The sequence below is a fragment of the Neomonachus schauinslandi genome, chromosome 14, assembly GCF_002201575.2.
Source record: "Neomonachus schauinslandi chromosome 14, ASM220157v2, whole genome shotgun sequence".
Classification (NCBI taxonomy): Eukaryota; Metazoa; Chordata; class Mammalia; order Carnivora; family Phocidae; genus Neomonachus; species Neomonachus schauinslandi.
This window is the reverse complement of record NC_058416.1, coordinates 69,062,388-69,079,755: the sequence shown is the minus strand read 5'-3', so window position 1 is coordinate 69,079,755 and position 17,368 is coordinate 69,062,388. Positions and strand designations below refer to the sequence as shown.

The 17,368-nt window shown below is 41.8% G+C and overlaps 1 protein-coding gene and 1 long non-coding RNA gene across 5 annotated transcripts in view; one reads left to right on the top strand and one right to left on the bottom strand.

Moving 5' to 3' along the window:
* The window catches only part of MORC2 (MORC family CW-type zinc finger 2), a 41,080-nt gene extending 38,843 nt beyond the window's left edge, over window positions 1-2,237 (bottom strand). For all 3 annotated transcript variants that reach the window (XM_021703454.1, XM_021703455.1, XM_044921061.1), the window contains exon 1: window positions 1,268-2,237. In XM_021703454.1, the coding sequence (XP_021559129.1) occupies window positions 1,268-1,335 (68 nt within the window). In that variant the 5' untranslated portion in view covers window positions 1,336-2,237. The remainder of the gene's footprint in view (window positions 1-1,267) is intronic.
* Window positions 2,238-2,721: 484 nt separating this feature from the next.
* LOC110592446 lies at window positions 2,722-12,654 on the top strand. Of its 2 annotated transcripts, none has more exons than XR_002481107.2 (3): window positions 2,722-5,211; window positions 6,352-7,080; window positions 8,720-12,654. It is a non-coding gene; the product is annotated as an uncharacterized LOC110592446 (long non-coding RNA). The 2 variants fall into 2 exon arrangements; XR_002481106.2 differs by having other exon boundaries at window positions 6,352-7,095.
* Window positions 12,655-17,368: the final 4,714 nt, after the last annotated feature.

The window sequence follows — 17,368 nt, the reverse complement described above, 5'->3', positions numbered from 1 at the left end:
TCACCTGTGAACATCTAAGTGGCCTTCAAATGCTTGTTCTTAAACATGGCAGTTCAAATATAAAAAAAGGATACTGAAGATTTTGCCCAAGACTGTTACCAACTAGGTAAGCAAGCCTGATCTACAACCTTATCTAAGTGGGTTTCAGATTCATCATCAATAGTATGAGACTTCACTTAAATGGCCTCTACTCTAAAACTTTCTAGTTCAATAATAAGCTTCCTAAACAAAAATAAAACCAGGCTATCACCATTTGGTAATTCACTTCACTACCCAGAAAAAAATTTATTTCCTTGATCAGAAAAAGAGCAAACAAAAAACTACTCTCATCACAAATAACATACTGTCCTTTCCCATAAAAAACTAAAATTTATTTTTATTATTTTATTATTACTAGATGATTGAAGTCTATATCCTCAACCCTCAGGGTGGTTCGTCAGATCTCTGGGCCATTCATGTAGCTGCTCATCACTTCTCCAGGAACTAAAATGGTAGAATACTTACCTTCATCTCGAAAGTGACAAACAAATGTGTTAAAACACTATGTGGTTATGATCCCACCGAATTACTTCCAAGAGAGTGGGCATAAGAATTAACCCTAAAACATTCCAGGTCAACACGGGATAATGATAATCTCTTCATTAACTCAAGAACCGTAAACACATGTGTTCTGTGATTTGCACACATTCTGGGGAAAGGCTAAATTGTGGGTTTAAACAAGTTACCATTTCCTGCTTAGCACATAAAATCTATATTGGATGTAGGGACGAATTTCCCAGGAAGATAAGGCCAACTGTTTGCTGAAAAGAGAAACTAATAATTTCTTCTCACAAGTTGTCATTTAAAGGTCTTCATTCTTTTTTTTTTCCTTCTTGTTAGGAAAAAAAGACTTGTTATAACCCAACTGTTTTGGCTGTTGTCACTAAAGAGAAACAGTTGATTCTAGAATAGTCCAACTTCTGGCGATCCAAAGAAGAGTATTTGTTGGATTCCTATCAAACACTTGAGTGAAACAACTCAAAATATGGACTTCAAAACAACTAAAATTTGCATTTGGTCAAATATATTTTGATCCAACAAATGAAGATCGTATTCTTCTGGATTAGCAACAAATATTTCACTGATCTCAGTTCTTCAATACAGAGCTCAAGACTCATCCAGTGATACATCCCCAAAAGTAAAAAAGCAGAATTTTCTGGGAAAAGGAGTTCTGTATTATCAAGGAATGAGTTAGCACTGACCTCAGTGGCACCTAAAGGATACTTACGAATTTGTATGCAGATATTCAAAGGTTAGCTGAGCTCGATTCAGACTGCTGTAATTTGTGAAAGCCATGAGTGCAGTGAGGTCTCCAGTCCTTCACCCACTAACTGGGAAATACAACCTTACAATGGAATAGATTTTGCAGGATTCCTTCCAGTAAAGGTTTGGTTAAGTCTGTGCTCCTTACGTTAAACAAGGTTACCTAGTATCTATCCAAAATATATTCTAAGAGATGTCTAACACTACAATTGATTTCGCTTTTAAATTTTTTATCTTCTTAATGACTGTGATGTAATATTCTGGAAAAAACTGTTATAAATCTGTAGTCTTAAAGAGCTTTAGCATTCAGTTGCGATAGTTCAAAGAGTTGAATGTAGATGGTCTTGGAGTAGATGGTATTGGGAGTTGGAGGTTTTATTACTGCTCCATCTTCACGTTCTTCAAGTTTTTTTGCTCCTCTAAATTTCCGATCAGAAAATTTACCAATCCGGAAATTTACCAACTTCTGTCATGAAACTGGACAGTCACCCATTTCTTCACCACCAATGATCCCAGGGTTCTTAAATAGGCCCCAGGCTGGCGGCCATGAAGTCGATGGAGTGCATATGGCGTTAGTTCCGGCTTCACCACCTCCCAACTGAATGGTCTCGTAAGCGCTGGTGATGATTTCTGTTTCCAAAGCCCAGACCCAACCTACTGCGTGCTCCCTTCCCAATCTCCTCAGGGTAGTGGGTCAAATTACCTCACAATGACCCACAAAAATGCCTCAGAATTGACCCGCCCAAATCACCTGAGGCGGGCAGCGCCCCTCCCCCACTTCCCTCAGACAGAGGCCTCCGGCTCTCAAGCCCTTCCTGGGCCTGGGTTCCGAGGCCGCCGCCTCCTCACTGAGAGGAGTTAGTCCCAGCTTTCAAGGCTCGGACGAGGGCTGTGTGGAGAGCGCACAACCCGACCGGGCGTTGCCCGGTGCTCAAAGCTGCCTTTGTCCCTCCCCACGGAATTGGAACCCAACAACCGCAGCGCGCTCTTGGAACCATGTGCTGCCTCCGCCGCTGCCGCCGCCGCCGCGAGACCAGCCGCCCACGCGCCGCGCTGAATGAGATGATGACAGGACTCAGCACCACGGAATTCGGCGTTTAGGGCTGCTCTGCCGCCGCTACCGCAGCCGCCTCAGCCACCTCAGCCACCGCTTTGTCTCCGCTACTGCACACAACCCGGGCCGCCTCGCGCACTCCCCGACGCCCCAAGCCCCCGAGGCCTCCGCGGCGCATTCGGCCAATCACAGAGCCGCAGCTCCTCCCGCCCCCGCCCTGATGCGACGCCTCCTGATTGGCGGGTAGCGGGTCTCCACATGACCGGATCTTGCTAGCCGGGTCCGCCCCTGTCACGTGAGAGCGCGCGCCTCTCTTCCTGCTTTCATGACCCTCTCCGCCATTTAAAGAAACAGTACCGGGGGCGGGCCGAGCGACGCAGCCGGGACGGTAGCTGCGGCGCGGACCGGAGGAGCCATCTTGTCTCGTCGCCGGGGAGTCAGGCCCCTAACTCGAAGAAGCCCTGGCGCGCCCTCCCCCCCTCCCCGGTCTGGTAGGGCGAAGGAGCGGGCGCGCGGTCGATCGAGCGATCGGTTGGCGGCTCTTTCTCCTGCTCTGGCATCCAGCTCTTGGGGCGCAGGCCCGGCCGCCGCGGCGCGCGCCCGGTGGCCGTTGGCGCTCGCGCCGCGTCTTTCTTCTCGTACGCAGAACTCGGGCGGCGGCCTATGCGTTTGCGATTCGACGAGGAGTCGTCCGGGTGGTCGGCGGCGGCGGGCAACTGCTCCGCCCCGCTCCCGGGGAGGCGGCGGCGGCGGCGGGATTTGGCGCGGCCGGGGAGGCGGGGGTGGCCGGGGCCGGCCTGGAGGCCTGGCGCCACCCTTCGGGGCCTGCAAGGACCCAATTGGGGGGGCAAGAGGGCGCTGGGGGATGGTTGGTGGTGGGCTTTCTACTTTGCCTTTTCCTCCTTATGCCCCCTTAGTGAGGGGCGGGAGCTCTGGCGGCAGCTCCGGGGTGGGGAGACAAGCCCCGGAGTCGGAAGAGCTGGGTTTGCTTCCGGGCCTAGCCACCAGCTGGCCGAGTGACCTTAGGCAAATCACTCTGTAATTTGTCGGCGCCTCAGTTTCCTCCTCTGCCTATCAATGTTTGTGGGGTTGAAAGCGCTTTGTAACGTATAAAGCGTCGGTGTACGGAAGGGATGATTATTGTTTGTAATGGGGTTTTTTTTGAGTTGTAAGAAAAGTTAGCAATTGCCCAGTTCTTGAATTTTGGAACCTGGGAACCTTGGATTGAAGTTGGAGATCCCCCAAACTCCCCGAAATTGTATGTAGAAATAGTGGGAGTGTGCATTTTGGGGACTGAGGATCCATCGCCAGCAAGTTATCAAAGGGGGTTGTAACCCAGAAAAGTTAAGAACTACAATTGTTTTATGCCACAGGGAGGAAATTGAGGCCTAGATGTCATTTGGGACCCTTCACAACCGATTTGAAGCCCCTGTTTGAATCCCTGGGATATGTGAGCTGTTTCTATGCATAATGGATATTTGGGGTAACAACGCTCCACTGCTTGGCTTCTATTCTGAGTCCTTTCCCTTTACCATGGGGTGCCTGAAGGGTGGCTGACACGTTGGTATGGTTCAGTGGCACCCAACATAAAGCAGCTAAAACGAGAAATGGGTGTGTTCTCTAGTATCAAGAAGCCTGTTGAAGCTTTGGCCCAGCAATTCTTAGTGTTCTGCTGCTTATACTGGTACCTGACCACCTGTCTCTTTCATTGACCATTTTCCACAACCATGGTTGCCATCCATTATCTGCTTCTATTTTATATCCTTAGTCTGTGCGGTTGGTAGTGAGCAGGCTTATTTTTAAATGGTGCTGCCGAGTCCAGCTAATTAATGGTGCAGGTGGATTTTTAGCAAGCTGGCTCACTGGTACACAGACTAAACCAGGCCTGGAATTCCTGAAGATGTTTGGGGGTTTATCTTTATTAATTGAAGGTTAACACTCTCTGAAGAGTTTTGCTATGACTTCTGCTGAACTTCAAAATCAGTAGATTTGGAAGTGTTTCAATGCTTAACTTTTTTTCTGGCCTGCTTTGTATTCTCTTTGCTTGCAAGTGTGTTACTAAGATGGCCAAAATGCCAGTTATTGCTTCTTCGTTAATTGTCAGCTGCTTTTATCAAATTCCAGGCCATTGTCCAGCAAACACTATAGAAATGTTTGAACAGTTGGATTTCAAACATTTTAATTTTGTGGAGTGGTGTTTACCAGTGGTACAGCTCTAAGCAAGTGAACATAAACACATTTAAGTGTATTTTGTCTGGTTAGGTGTTTACCTGTTTTGTTATTTCATACAAATGTCTGAGAAAATCAGTTGACTATTCCTTTTACCTAAAGGGCAAAGACAAATGATCTCACTTCCAGAGAAATGACTGTTTTGGAGAAAAATGTGTTGGTCTTTTAGCTCTTTTGTTATTATCTGGATGTACCTCAAAAGAATCTTAAGACTGTGGTGATCTTATAAGATGCTTTCCTCGGAAGAAAGGAGGAAAAAAAACAACTGGAACTCAAAGCTTGAAATTCTGTGACAAAACATGAGATGTCCAGGATAGGAGGCCGAAAAGGTTTCACTACAGTGTTCTGCACTAGCTGGAGCAGATGCTTTTCTGTATAGCCACGGCATGGCCTCCAGATTTCCAGATTTTCAACACTTGGGACCTGAAGAGTGTGTCAGGATGTGACAGGAACTCTGGAGCTGAATATTTTTGGTTTTGAATTTGGGGGCTGTTGACCTTGCTTTGAGAAGAGACAGCAACTGAGCAAGCGCTGCCACCAGCACCATTACTGGGAATTTGAAGACCTGAGTTTCTGCCAGACCTTCAGTGCAAACTCTAGCAACACTCCATCAAAAGTGAACTACGGTACTTGCCATTTTCCAAAATGCCTCATTCTTTACTTACCATCTCTGCACTTTTGTTCATGCTCTACTTTGGAATGTATTCCTCTGGTTCTTCACTTGTCAGAACACTGCCATTTCCTCAATATCCACGTCAGATGCTCTCTACTTCCATGAGTCTCCTTAACTTTATCTTTTTTTAAGTTTCATATTCTGTTGTTTACCTTTTAGTTATCTTTGCATAGCATACCTTGTAAAGTAGTCATGTGCAAGCATTTGCTCTTTTTCCAGATAGCAAGCCCCTTGAAAGCAAGGGCTTTGTTTTAAGGATTTTTGCCCGCATGTACTACCTACATATGATGAAGCCTTTCATAGAAAGGAGTAATTTAGAGAGTGGACTATCGGAATAAACAGTAAGCGTTTGCTTAATGGCTGTGTGGTAACCTAATTACTTTTGATTAGGAAAAAGATCAGTAGTTATGGGTCATGTTTCTTTCTGTGTTTCATGGTGGGTTTTGTTTTGTTTTTTTATTCTAAATTTAAAAAGATTTAGGGAGCCCTCAGATGTGAAGAGAAACTGAAAGATTGCATAGGGTATTAACAGAGGGTGCAAATACCAGGGTCTTATTCCCGGGGTACCTTATTCTCTCCCACACAAGATGGGATCTTGTTAAAATGAAAGTTAAAGACTGCTTTTAAAAAAGTACAGGTCATAAGATAATTTGAGGAAAGCATTGGAAAAGGAAGAAGGACAAGATCTCCTTTGGTGTTGGTATATAAATTTAAATTCGGTTCTTCTCGTGCTACCAGTGGAGCCACTTCTTTCTCCCCAATCAGGCACTACTCAGCAGCCTGAATACAATCAAATTACTCCCCCAAATTACGAGACTTAGGGCAATTCCTGTTTGCTGCTTCCCTAGGACAGTTTGTTCTCAAGAGTCAGGAAGCAGTCCCTGCCAGAGAACAATTATCGTCACTGACTGTTAATCAGAAAGCTTTTTTTACTCCCCATTTATCATTTGTCAGCTTCTTAGCTAGGCTTATCTAGAACTAGTACCCATCAGGCAGCTGATATGTTGACAGCACACCCACCCTAGTGTTAGTGTCCTGTGTTTGTAATTCCATGCATTTGTTATCTTACCTGTTTTGTTCCTGTCCCTTCCAGTCCTGTGCCTCCTGATTGCTGAGTTTTCACCTGGACCTTCTGACTACCTTCCTTGTACTATTCCATCAGCCTACAGATCTGGTATCTGGATTTTTGCCCTTGGTGATTCCTTCACCTTACTGCTGAAGAAGACACCATTCCAGTGGACCACGGTGATCCAAGAGGCATTCAACCATCATGATGTGGCCTTCACCTCCACTCCTGTCCTGTTCCACCCAGATTCAGCACAGCCCTTTATAGTGAAGTCAAACTGTTTAAGTCAAGTAGCTGAAGCTATTTTATCACAACAAAGGCCCAATTTGTTCCTTGATTGTGCATTTCATTTCTTCAGTTAAAGCCTTCAGAGACACATAATAAATTTGGACCAGAGGATTTTTAGTTATCAACACTGAAGAATGACAACATCTTTTCAAGAACAGCATTGGACCATACCCCACAATTTCAAATGATTGAAATTCATGAAGTGTCTAGGATCCTCTCCAGGTCACTGGATCTTATTCTTTTTCCACTTCAAGTCTATAGTAGCCTACTGAATAGAAAGCAGATATTCTGACCAGCAGATAATTGGGATTAAAACAAAGGCACAGTGAACTCACAGCATCTTTGGGATTACTCAGGAACCAGAACTTTTCACACAAATTTAAGAAATTCTGCCAAGGAATCCCTTTATCTAACAGCATCTCACAAAGCTGCAGTCAGATTCCAGAAAAGGCATCTTGATACATCCAGGTAGAACCTATAATGGTAATCCCTTATGTTTATATAGCACTTTATAGTTTCAAAGCACTTTTACATGCATTAATCTCAATTATCAAAATAACACAGTAAATTATAATCCCTTTTTGCAAATGAGGAAGTGGAAATTTAAAAGGTTATCCAAGGTGACACAGCTACAAAGTGGTAGAGGTCAGGCCTTCTGACTCCCAGTCCAGTTCTCTCCATGGAATTAACTTAGCTTCAACTTTACCTGCAGTGTTAAGATGACTGGAGGTTGGTAACCCCAGAAAAGTTTTCAACTTCTGATCTGGTACCCTCAGTCAGTCAGGATGTCATAAGTGTAATCTTGTGATGGCTGCACCTAGACCAGAATTCCATGGCAGTATCCCTAAGGTTTAAGAGAGGACTGTCTCCCTAGTGGCAGATTATTCCAGTCAACAAGGCACACGTTCATCTGACAATAAGACTATGTAACATGAAACACAAAGCTCCTTTTAGATCTGTTGTTCCCATGGTCTTCCCAAATGGCCTAATTGATTGGAGATCCTTGTTCATGTTTTGTCCTTTTTTTTTTTTTTCTTAAGTCTTACTAATAACTCTTAGACACCAAGATCTTATCTATGGTCCTCTATCCCCAAACATGTACTTGACATGAGTCCTACATTTTTTTTAGAGCAGTGCTGTTCATATATGTGTGTATGTATATTTGATGCATACTCATAACATGTATACGTAGAGCTTCCATAGTCCTGTAAGATGGTAAAATAAGTGTTCCCTCCCCTGATTCATTGTAGTGTATTAAAGGATCTCAGAAGGCTTGCGACAAAGAGCCTCATTGAGCTGTTTAGCCCAGTGTGTCCTAAGTATAATCAAACACAGAATGTTATTGTTGCAGCATTCCTTTAAACGGAATGGGGAAACTGCTTTAATGCAGTATAGCCAGTACTGGAGACCCAGGAGTAAACAGCATCTTTGAAGCCCCTCCCCCCATTTCCGACTTTGTCAGTAACTGCTTGAATTGGTATGTCTTTATCATCTGAGAGTCCTACATCTTGACCATTACCTCTGTTTTTCTGTTAAAGGAACCGTTAGAAGATCTGTGAGGATATATGGGAAGGGAATGGGGAAAAGTTAATGTTGACCCCCAAATTGGATGAGTTCCATGACATTTAGCAATATACTTCTCTGTCCTTAGAATTGTGCTGTAAATCTAGCTCAAAGGCATTGAATCTCAGGTGGGTGAGGAGATTGGGAAGGGAGGAGGAGAAAGATGGAAAAAAGGGGGAGGAGGGATGAGAAGGAAATATTTTCTTAGAATTTGAGTTGTGGCCCATTGAGATCTTACCAGTGCTTGAAGAGAAGTCCTCTAGCCATGGACTTGGGATAATATTTGCAAAGAAATGGAATGCATTTTGCAGACGTATGCTGACTGCAAAAATCCAATGCTGTTGTCACTTAAAACAAATAGCCTGTTCTCTGATAGTCACAAACCCAATTTGAGGCCATCAGATTTTACAGCAAACTTGAATGTTAACATCATTCTGTAATGTGGCCCATATTAGGGAAAGAAAGACTAGGAAAACACCTTCTTGGCTTACCACAGACTTTGCTCACAGTTTCTGGTTTCTGTGACCTATTTTTTGTATTTCAGCATTTTGTGAACAACTTATTCTTAGATCACTGGTTTTCCAAAGGCTTTGTGACCATGAAGCCCTTTGGATGAAAACTGTGTGGAAGCCCAGAGTAAAAGAGAAGCTGCTGTAGATGAAGCAGGAGTGGGGGGCCTGAAACCTGCCACACGAGCATCTTCCTTTACCACCATGGTGACCCCTAAGGAGACTTCTTTACAACACCTAGAATTCTTCAGAACACAGTTTGAAAACCACTGCCCTAGACAACATGTGCAACCTGAATGGCATTCTGATCTGTACCTCTACCCAACCCAGTCCGTGTTCAGTTGATGCTGCACATTCTTAGGAATACTTACCGTGGGCAGAATCAGAAAAGTGCAAGAAGATGGGCATATCTTTGCCCCCCCCAGAGTAGTCATGTGGGCCGAAAGTGGTATCAAATGGACCTAGATTAGCAGCCCTGTACCCCCAGATGGATTTCAAGTCAGTGATTCCTGGGATTCAATATAGTCAGCAATTCATATGTACTCCACACTGACACACCCCCTTACCCAGCCTCTTTAACAAACACCAGATGCTCTAGCGGTACTTGAAATATGTAACTTTGAAGTCTTGATCCTCCTTGGATACCTGAATCGCCAGGTGTTGAAGCTGGTACTAAAGTTGATGATGCCTCATTGAGGCCATATTAGACCAACTTGTACATTGGACCTCCCATCATCAGCCATGGTACTTTACTTCGGGGGCAAGGGATAACCATTACCCATGAAAGTAGAACTGAAATTCTGGCAACATTACCTAAAAGGGTACCTGGTTATTCATCTTATTCTCAAAACTACAAGTCACTATGACTCAACCAGTGGCAGTTACACTGCTTCTTGGTTATTATTCAGTTTAACTGCTGTTTCCAGGATAAATGAGCTAATAACCTTAAAGTTTCCTCCATCATTGGCATGTCTGCTCCACAGTTATGAATACTCTGCTCTAACTACATGTAACACCTGATCCACAAGAGACTATTTTTGAATATCCTCTCATGTATGTGATTTTAAATGTGATCTTTTGGAAAATTTTCTTCTAACCAATGAGAGGTGTTCTTTTATGATGGCTCTTTTGATGTCTGGTACCATCAACTGCAGGTGTTAGGGATATTTGGAGGTAGGCCTCTTGACCAGGCCATGGTAGCTTGCTTGCTGGGCATCTCAAGTTACATATCATCTACCTTTTTGCTGGAAATGTAGACTGACTTGAAAATCTACAAAGCCTGCAGCTAAGATTTTATCAGTAGACTCAAGAGCTTCCTGCAGCTTCTTCCTAATGTTACAAGACCAGTGTCTTGTCTTTGTGGATGTTTTCATGGAATTTCATCTGTCTCAGTACTGTTGTTTTATACTGATTCAGAGTGGCTGACTTCATTCCTTGCTATGAGATACTCTCAGGCATTAAGACACTTACCTGTTTCTGCAGGATGGATTCAGTTCGTGAACTCCCAGACCAGATCATGTCAAACAAGTAGACTTCAATTTGTGTCGTGAGAAAAATCTCAGTCCCTTATTTCACAATCTACTTAAGGGCCAGCTGTCCTCAACTATACTCTAATGAATGCACTGGTTAAATGTTGGGAATGGTTTCTTTGTATCTTTGTCTCTTATTCTCTAGACTAACCCTGATTACGTGACTCTGTCTACAAATCATCAAACAAGGCCTGTGCATCCTCAACTAATAAAAATCTAATGACTAGCTTGCTTGTATATACAACTATTTGTTAATAAGAAGTTATCTACAAACTCCATTTTTCTACTACCTTCAAAATGTCAGCTCGATTTTCTCTTCTGTACTTACAGAAAAAGACACTGATCTACACTGCCAGTCATTCCCTTTAATCCTGTCAAATGCAGTCAAAATGAGGGGCTTAAGGTGAGGATGATCATCTATTCAAGAGTCTAATGTACGCTGTGTATAAGAATTGATGGTTGAAAATGAAGAAAGCCTAAAACTCAAACCCAGGATCTTAACTACTATCTGCCTGCCTCAGATCTCAATCTAAGTCTTTCAGCAGCACCATCCAACCAATCTAAGGCCTTGTTTATAAGCTGATTCTCAGAGATGGGCTGAGTTTCAGAAGATGGAGACTTGATTACCAAAGAGAGTAGGGCCAACCTTCATGAACCTGGCTCTCCCAATCTTGTCATTCCCAGATGTAGCATAGACTCCTCAACAGAACCTCAAGTCTGAATTGAGAATATAGCCTTCTACTGAGCTGAAAGTTCTGGGGCAGATAAACAGAAAAATGAAAGCTGCTATACCTGACTGGCCCTTTAAGATCAGAAAATGATATCCAGAGTAAACCCTAAGGAATGACCCTGGAGTACTCAGGGTAAAAACTAATTTACAGAGCTTCGATATCAATCTACCCATTTTTCCAGATCACATCCTGGCTATTGGTGTGGCTAGCCCTGCTGAAGGTACCCTATTTGTCTCTTTAGACTCAGCCCTTGTATGCCTTTTTTGACATGTTGGCAATCAGACTGGCTGTGCATGAGAGAACTACAACTGGTATCAGCCTGTCTTACACTCAGTTGCACCAAGGAGTTTTGAATAGAAGCAGCCTGCATCTCACACACACACACCCACACCCAGGACTTAATGTTCACAACTGGAAGGACTGTGCTGTATACTACTTGACCAGCAGCCCTTTTTTTTTTTCCTTAAGTGCAGAGTAAGCCTCTACACTTATATATATTTCATCATTTTCAGCACTTGAGACCCCTTCTACCAGATCTGAAGGACTACAGATTGAAAGCACTGTCCATTCCTCTCTTCTGCAGTAATACAGAGGTGACAGAAATGTACCACTTCACCTTGACAAAAGACTAAAGGAATGCAAGAAAAGTTTTCCACTGAACTTAGAAGTTACACTGACTTAATAGCCTCACAGAACTATTTGCCAGTGGGAGGCTTGTTGTCCTGCGTTGTGTCTGCAACATGGCTGGGCTCTCAGATTCAAGGCCACTGAGTTTACTTCTGTTGAAACGCTATTGCATCATCCAAAGTATGCTATTGGGCACAATTATTCCATTGAAATGGATTACAAGCTTCCTGAGTACAGGACAAACTTAACTCCTCATGATGTTTTTTCAGAATACTTTTATTGTCAAGAAAGTAACAAATGCCAGCTGTTAGTGAACAGATACTAAACTTTTTCAGTATTATGGGTCATATTGACATCAGGTTTTGATTGACCAGCATCCATTCCATCTCTTTGTAGCAACTCTGTGATGTTTCTTGGAACCACTTTTCCGTATCTTCAGTCCACATGATTCAGACAGTCTGGCCCAACTTGAAGCTTCATGGGTGGACATGTAATTCAGACCTGATCAATCAGCATAGTCCATTCTTTCACCATAAAGATTGGTTCTGGAATGGTTGTGTGATCCAAGTTGGTCCAGTGATACTCAGCCCTAGGAGTTCTACTGAACTGTGGAGGAGAAGCTCAGAAGCTCTCTTTACTGAGGTTGCTTGGCTTTGTAGTATGAAAAGCTCAAACCAACAGGGCCCACCATATCAAATGAGCCAGAGAATGAAGCCAGTGCAGAGCCAAATGATGGAGAGACTTGAGTCCTGATGACAATGTTTGTGCCCCTGGATCCAACCGTGCCTGAAGCTAGTATATCCCTATGGACTTTTCAGTTATGTGAGCCAATAAATACCCTTTTTTGCTTTAAGTTACTTTGAGTTGGGTTTCTATTGCTTAAAATTGAGTCACTCCTGACTAGTATACTGTCTACCAGCATCGAAACTTGACAAATTCAGGTATTTATTAAACTGGAGGTCATGGCCACACGGAAGTCTTCCAAACCAGAAGACAAAGTGAAACAGGAAGTGACAATGTTTAAGTTACTACAGAAGCATAAAAATTACATGGTAGAAAAACACAGAAGAAAACCTAAATGTGTATAGGCAAAGGATTGGTTAAATAACACATGGCTCAGCCATATAAAATCTACATGGCTGTTAAAATTAATAAAATACAGTTATTGTGTATGAACATGGAAAAATGGCCATGATATATTAAGTGAAACAAACAATAGAAAAATGTATAGTATGAACTCAAAATTTGTGTTTATGATGCATAGAAAAGTCTACTAATGGCTTTCTTCAAATAGTGTAGATTACATGAACTTTCAGCTTTATACATTTCTGTATTTGAATATTTTCCACTAATACTACATTTAAACTTTATTTAAAAATAAAGAATTTTAAAAATTAAATTTAGTACTTATTGTTTGACTTGGCAAGTTACTTACCACTGAGCTTATTTTGTCAAGTAATTTAAAATACCCATCTTTCTGTTAGTGAATATTTAGATAAATATAGTCATCATCCATTAGTGAAGCTGACAAGGTTATTGTACCTTGTTTGAGGAACTCAAACTCAGTGATTGATTCTTAATTTTTCAAGCATGTCTCTTTAAATGAGGTTTTTTTGGATTATCAGGATATCCTAGTATCAGTGTTCATCAAAGATTATTCCAGTTCTCAACTGATTAATTTATTAAGTCCTCTATTGCAGTGTTCACAGTAGGTAGGTAGAAGAAAAAGATCATCTTTTCTTTGAAATCCTGGAGTATTTTGATACCACAGTCAAGTTCAATAGTGACCTTTTTATTGCTAAGTCTAGTACATATTCATCTTACCTGAACTTTCAGCAGCACAGTCTGCTCCCATCATATCTTGGCACACTCTTTTTCCCTTAGGAATTGTGACACTTGTCATTTTCTTCCTCCATTTCTGGCTTTTGCTCCATTGTAGATAGTTTTCTTCTCCCCACCATTTAAATATTAGTGTAATGGTGTAATCCATTGATTTTTGCCTCCCATTTCCCCTTTAATGATAAATCCCCACTTTTTCTTTGTAATGCTATTCCTTTCCATTCTGAGGTTTTAGTGGAACTGTAGATTACAGTATTCCAGCCTCGTGCCCCCCTAGTTGATCGTGTGATCCAAGGCTTGTCCAATCAAAATTCCCCTCTCACCAGGACTTCGAGTGTTAAGAGAGGTGATGCAAACAAAATCAGGAATTGAGTCATTCTGATGGTAGTGTCCCAAGGAAGCTATATCAGAGTTGGTGCAAGGACATTCCCCCATGGTGCCCTGGTTCCTGTTGCAAGGCCTAGTTCCCAAATTTTCCTTTGATTCTGTAGACTACCATATATCCTTAAAATATGTTCCCTTTTCATTTGTCAGCCAAAGCAGGTTTCTCTTGCTTACAACTAAATGACTGAATGATAACAGAAATTGATACCAGAGAGTTAAATGTGCTTCAGACCTTTAGGAACATGGAAGATCTGGAATTGAGTCTGCACTAAAGGCAGCAAAAACTTGCTCTGTATCCCAGGGTAGGGGAAATAAGCAATTTATATTGGCAAAGGAGCCAGTAAAGATACTTTGCCCTTGTCCTTTGGAAGCATGTGCCTGTTGATAACCAGGTACTGATAACAGATACTTCACACTGACCCCATCATTTTTCCCTCAAAATATGCTCTTCTCATTCTTTTCTTGATAAATGGTTCCATGCTCCACAGACTAGAACACAGGAATTATTCTTGTCACTTCCTTTTTTTCTGTCACCCCTAACATCTCTGTTAGTCATTAAGGTGTATCATGTAAATGATAAACTCTCCTGGTGTATCATGTAAATATACCTTAAAACCAAGTATCTGTTGACAGTGGGACAATTTGAAATGGATAAGGAAACCATTCTACTGGCAGTATTTTCTCACTAATATACACAGGTGTGTTGGTTAAATATGGTAGCAGATGCATAAATTGTTGATTTCAAGGTACAGTTTAAGAACTAAAGGACAGTATCACCCAGAAATTTTAGGTTTGACACTGGATGTGATAGTGGAATTTATTTTTAAGTTCTCACCTTGGGGAGAAGAAGAATCCATTTTCTACAGTATGTTGAATGGAAGCATTTATAAAGTTACTCATGTTGAAGAATGCATGTCCTGGGCAGCCAAGGGGTAGAACATAGTGGGCAGTGCATTTACCTAACCAGTGTCTCTCCCCGCCTCCTTTGAGAACAGCACCTCACCTTCCCTTTGTGAAGCTGCCCCTCTACCATGCTACCAGAACATAATATGTAAATGGCATATGAGTTCATGTTACCGAGGTTTCCTCAGTTGCCCAGATTCCTGATTTTCTTGAATGTTAAGCTTCTCAAATTTTTGTGAACTGCCTTGTATCCTTCCAGTAAATTGCATCAGCTGTGCAGACTAATACATATGGCTGTAAAAGGTATCCCTTTACAACCAAAAGCAAAGGCCTGGTAGCCAGGACCAATTTTTGTTACTTACAGTCAGAGAAGCCCAACCGAATCGGTGTCCCTCCTGTGTCTTAGGCCTTCTTGGCCTACTCTGAAGAATCTCCCCCATTCCCTTGTTTTGGTTTCCAACTGTATGTTGATAACTTCAGATTCCTATTTTCAGCCCAGATAGATTTCCTGAGCTCCATATTTGAATGTCCACCTGTCATTTGGATATCCCCCTGCTTGATAAACAGATACTTCACACTGACCCCATCATTTTTCCCTCAAAATCTGCTCTTATTCTTTTCTTGATAAATGGCTCCACGCTCCACAGACTAGAACACAGGAATTATTCTTGTCACTTCCTTTTTTCTGTCACCCCTAACATCCCTGTTAGTCATTAAGGTGTATCCTGTAAATGATACACTCTCCTGGTGTATCATGTAAATGTACCTTAAAACCATCTCCATTCTATCAGCCTTGTCCAGGGTATCTATTGACAGGACTATTGTGATGCCATCTAGTGTCACTCTCTCTGCTGCTGTCCTACTACAGTCTGTTCTTCACAGAGCAGCTAGAGTAATCTTTGATAAGCAGATCTGATTGTGTCACTCTCCTGCCTAAAACCTTTGAACAGTTCCCCCATTGTTTCAGAATAAAATCTAAACTTTTATTCTGAAACTTTATACTTTTTTTACAAGGCTCTTCATTTTCTTACTCAAGCCTTTCACCACTTCAAACAGAAATAGCTCAATTTTGTATATTGGCGTTTACTGTAATATTTCATATGAAAAAAGGATTCCAAGGTTCTCTTTCCATGAAGTTTCTAAATTAAATCTGATATGTGTTACTACTATATAAATAGAGCTACAGTAAGTGTCTAGAGAGCAACCAGATTCCTGCCTCACAACATAGACGATACCAAAGGGACTGCAAATTCAAATGTTAAAATGAAATATTGGAAGAATTTTGAGGAGACTTTATAATCGTATGATGGGGGTCATAAGCAAAACAAAATCTAGAAGTTCTCAAGGAAATTAGAGAAATACTTGACCACATAAACAAATTTGGGGAAAACAAATCTTGGTTCTATAAAAGACACATGAAAAATTTCCAACACAAGTGGCAGATTGATCATTAATATCCCTAATATACAGAGAGTTCCTACAAATTGATTACTACAAAACAATCATCCCAATAGAGAACATCCGATAGGCAACTCAAGAAATTTAAAAGACCAACAATAATAGTCACTAACCACTTACTTAGAGCTTGCTATGTGCTAGACATTGTTTCACGCACTTTACAAGCATTATTTAATACAACTTACCCTTGGAGATAGGTAATATCATCCCTGTTGTACGGCTAAGAAGACAGGCTTAGAGGAATAAAGTAACTTGTCCAAGTCCTGCAATAGGTGGTCACATGTCTTGAGCTATGACACAAACTCAAGTGGTTTGACTCTTGAGTCCATGCTTCAAACCATTGTTCTCTCTGGCATATCAAGCATATGAAAGCAGATCAAGTGTACACATGGTCAGGGAGATGTAAATCAAAACGGTACCATTGGTCTCCTATCAGATGCAAAATTTAAAACAGCAATGACCTCCAGTGCTGGCAAGAATTAGGGTAAATGAAAACTTTTGTACATTGTTGGTGTGAGTGTGGATTGTTCTAGTCTTTTTAAGAGGTAACCTGGCTGTAGCAATTACAATTTTTAGATGCATCTTTTAACCTAGCAGTCCCACTCTGAAGAACTGTATGTCAAAGAACTACAAGCACTGAGATACAAGGACATCAGTGCAAGAAGTTTGCTGTAACATGGCCTGTGGTAGGAGAAAAATGGGAACAACTTGACAGTCAAAGGGAATGATTGAATCATTTGTAGAACAACTACAAGCTGGAGTATTATGCAGCTGTTGAAAAGAATGAGTCAGACCTCTGGGTCTTAACCTGTGGCATGTCCATGATATATTTAAGTGAAAAGACAGTTACAGAGTAACGTATATTGTGAACCCATTTTGGTAAAAACAAAACCTACAAATATGTCAATGAATGAATGATCATGAAAGAAAGGTGGACACACAGACTGTTCTGGAGTAAACTGAAGAGTTTAGAGAAACTTAGTACTTTGTACATATTGGCATTATTTCACTAGTTGTGGGAAGCACATGCCGTTTTTTTTTAAGAGAAAATTTACTCATTTCTGAACTGAAATTTTTTTTTTTTTAAAGATTTTATTTATTCACTTGAGACACAGAGATACAGAGAGGGAGAGAGAGTATGAGCAGGGAGAGAGGCAGAGGGAGGAGGAGAAGCCGGCTCCCCGCTGAGTCAGGAGCCCGATGTGGGGCTCGA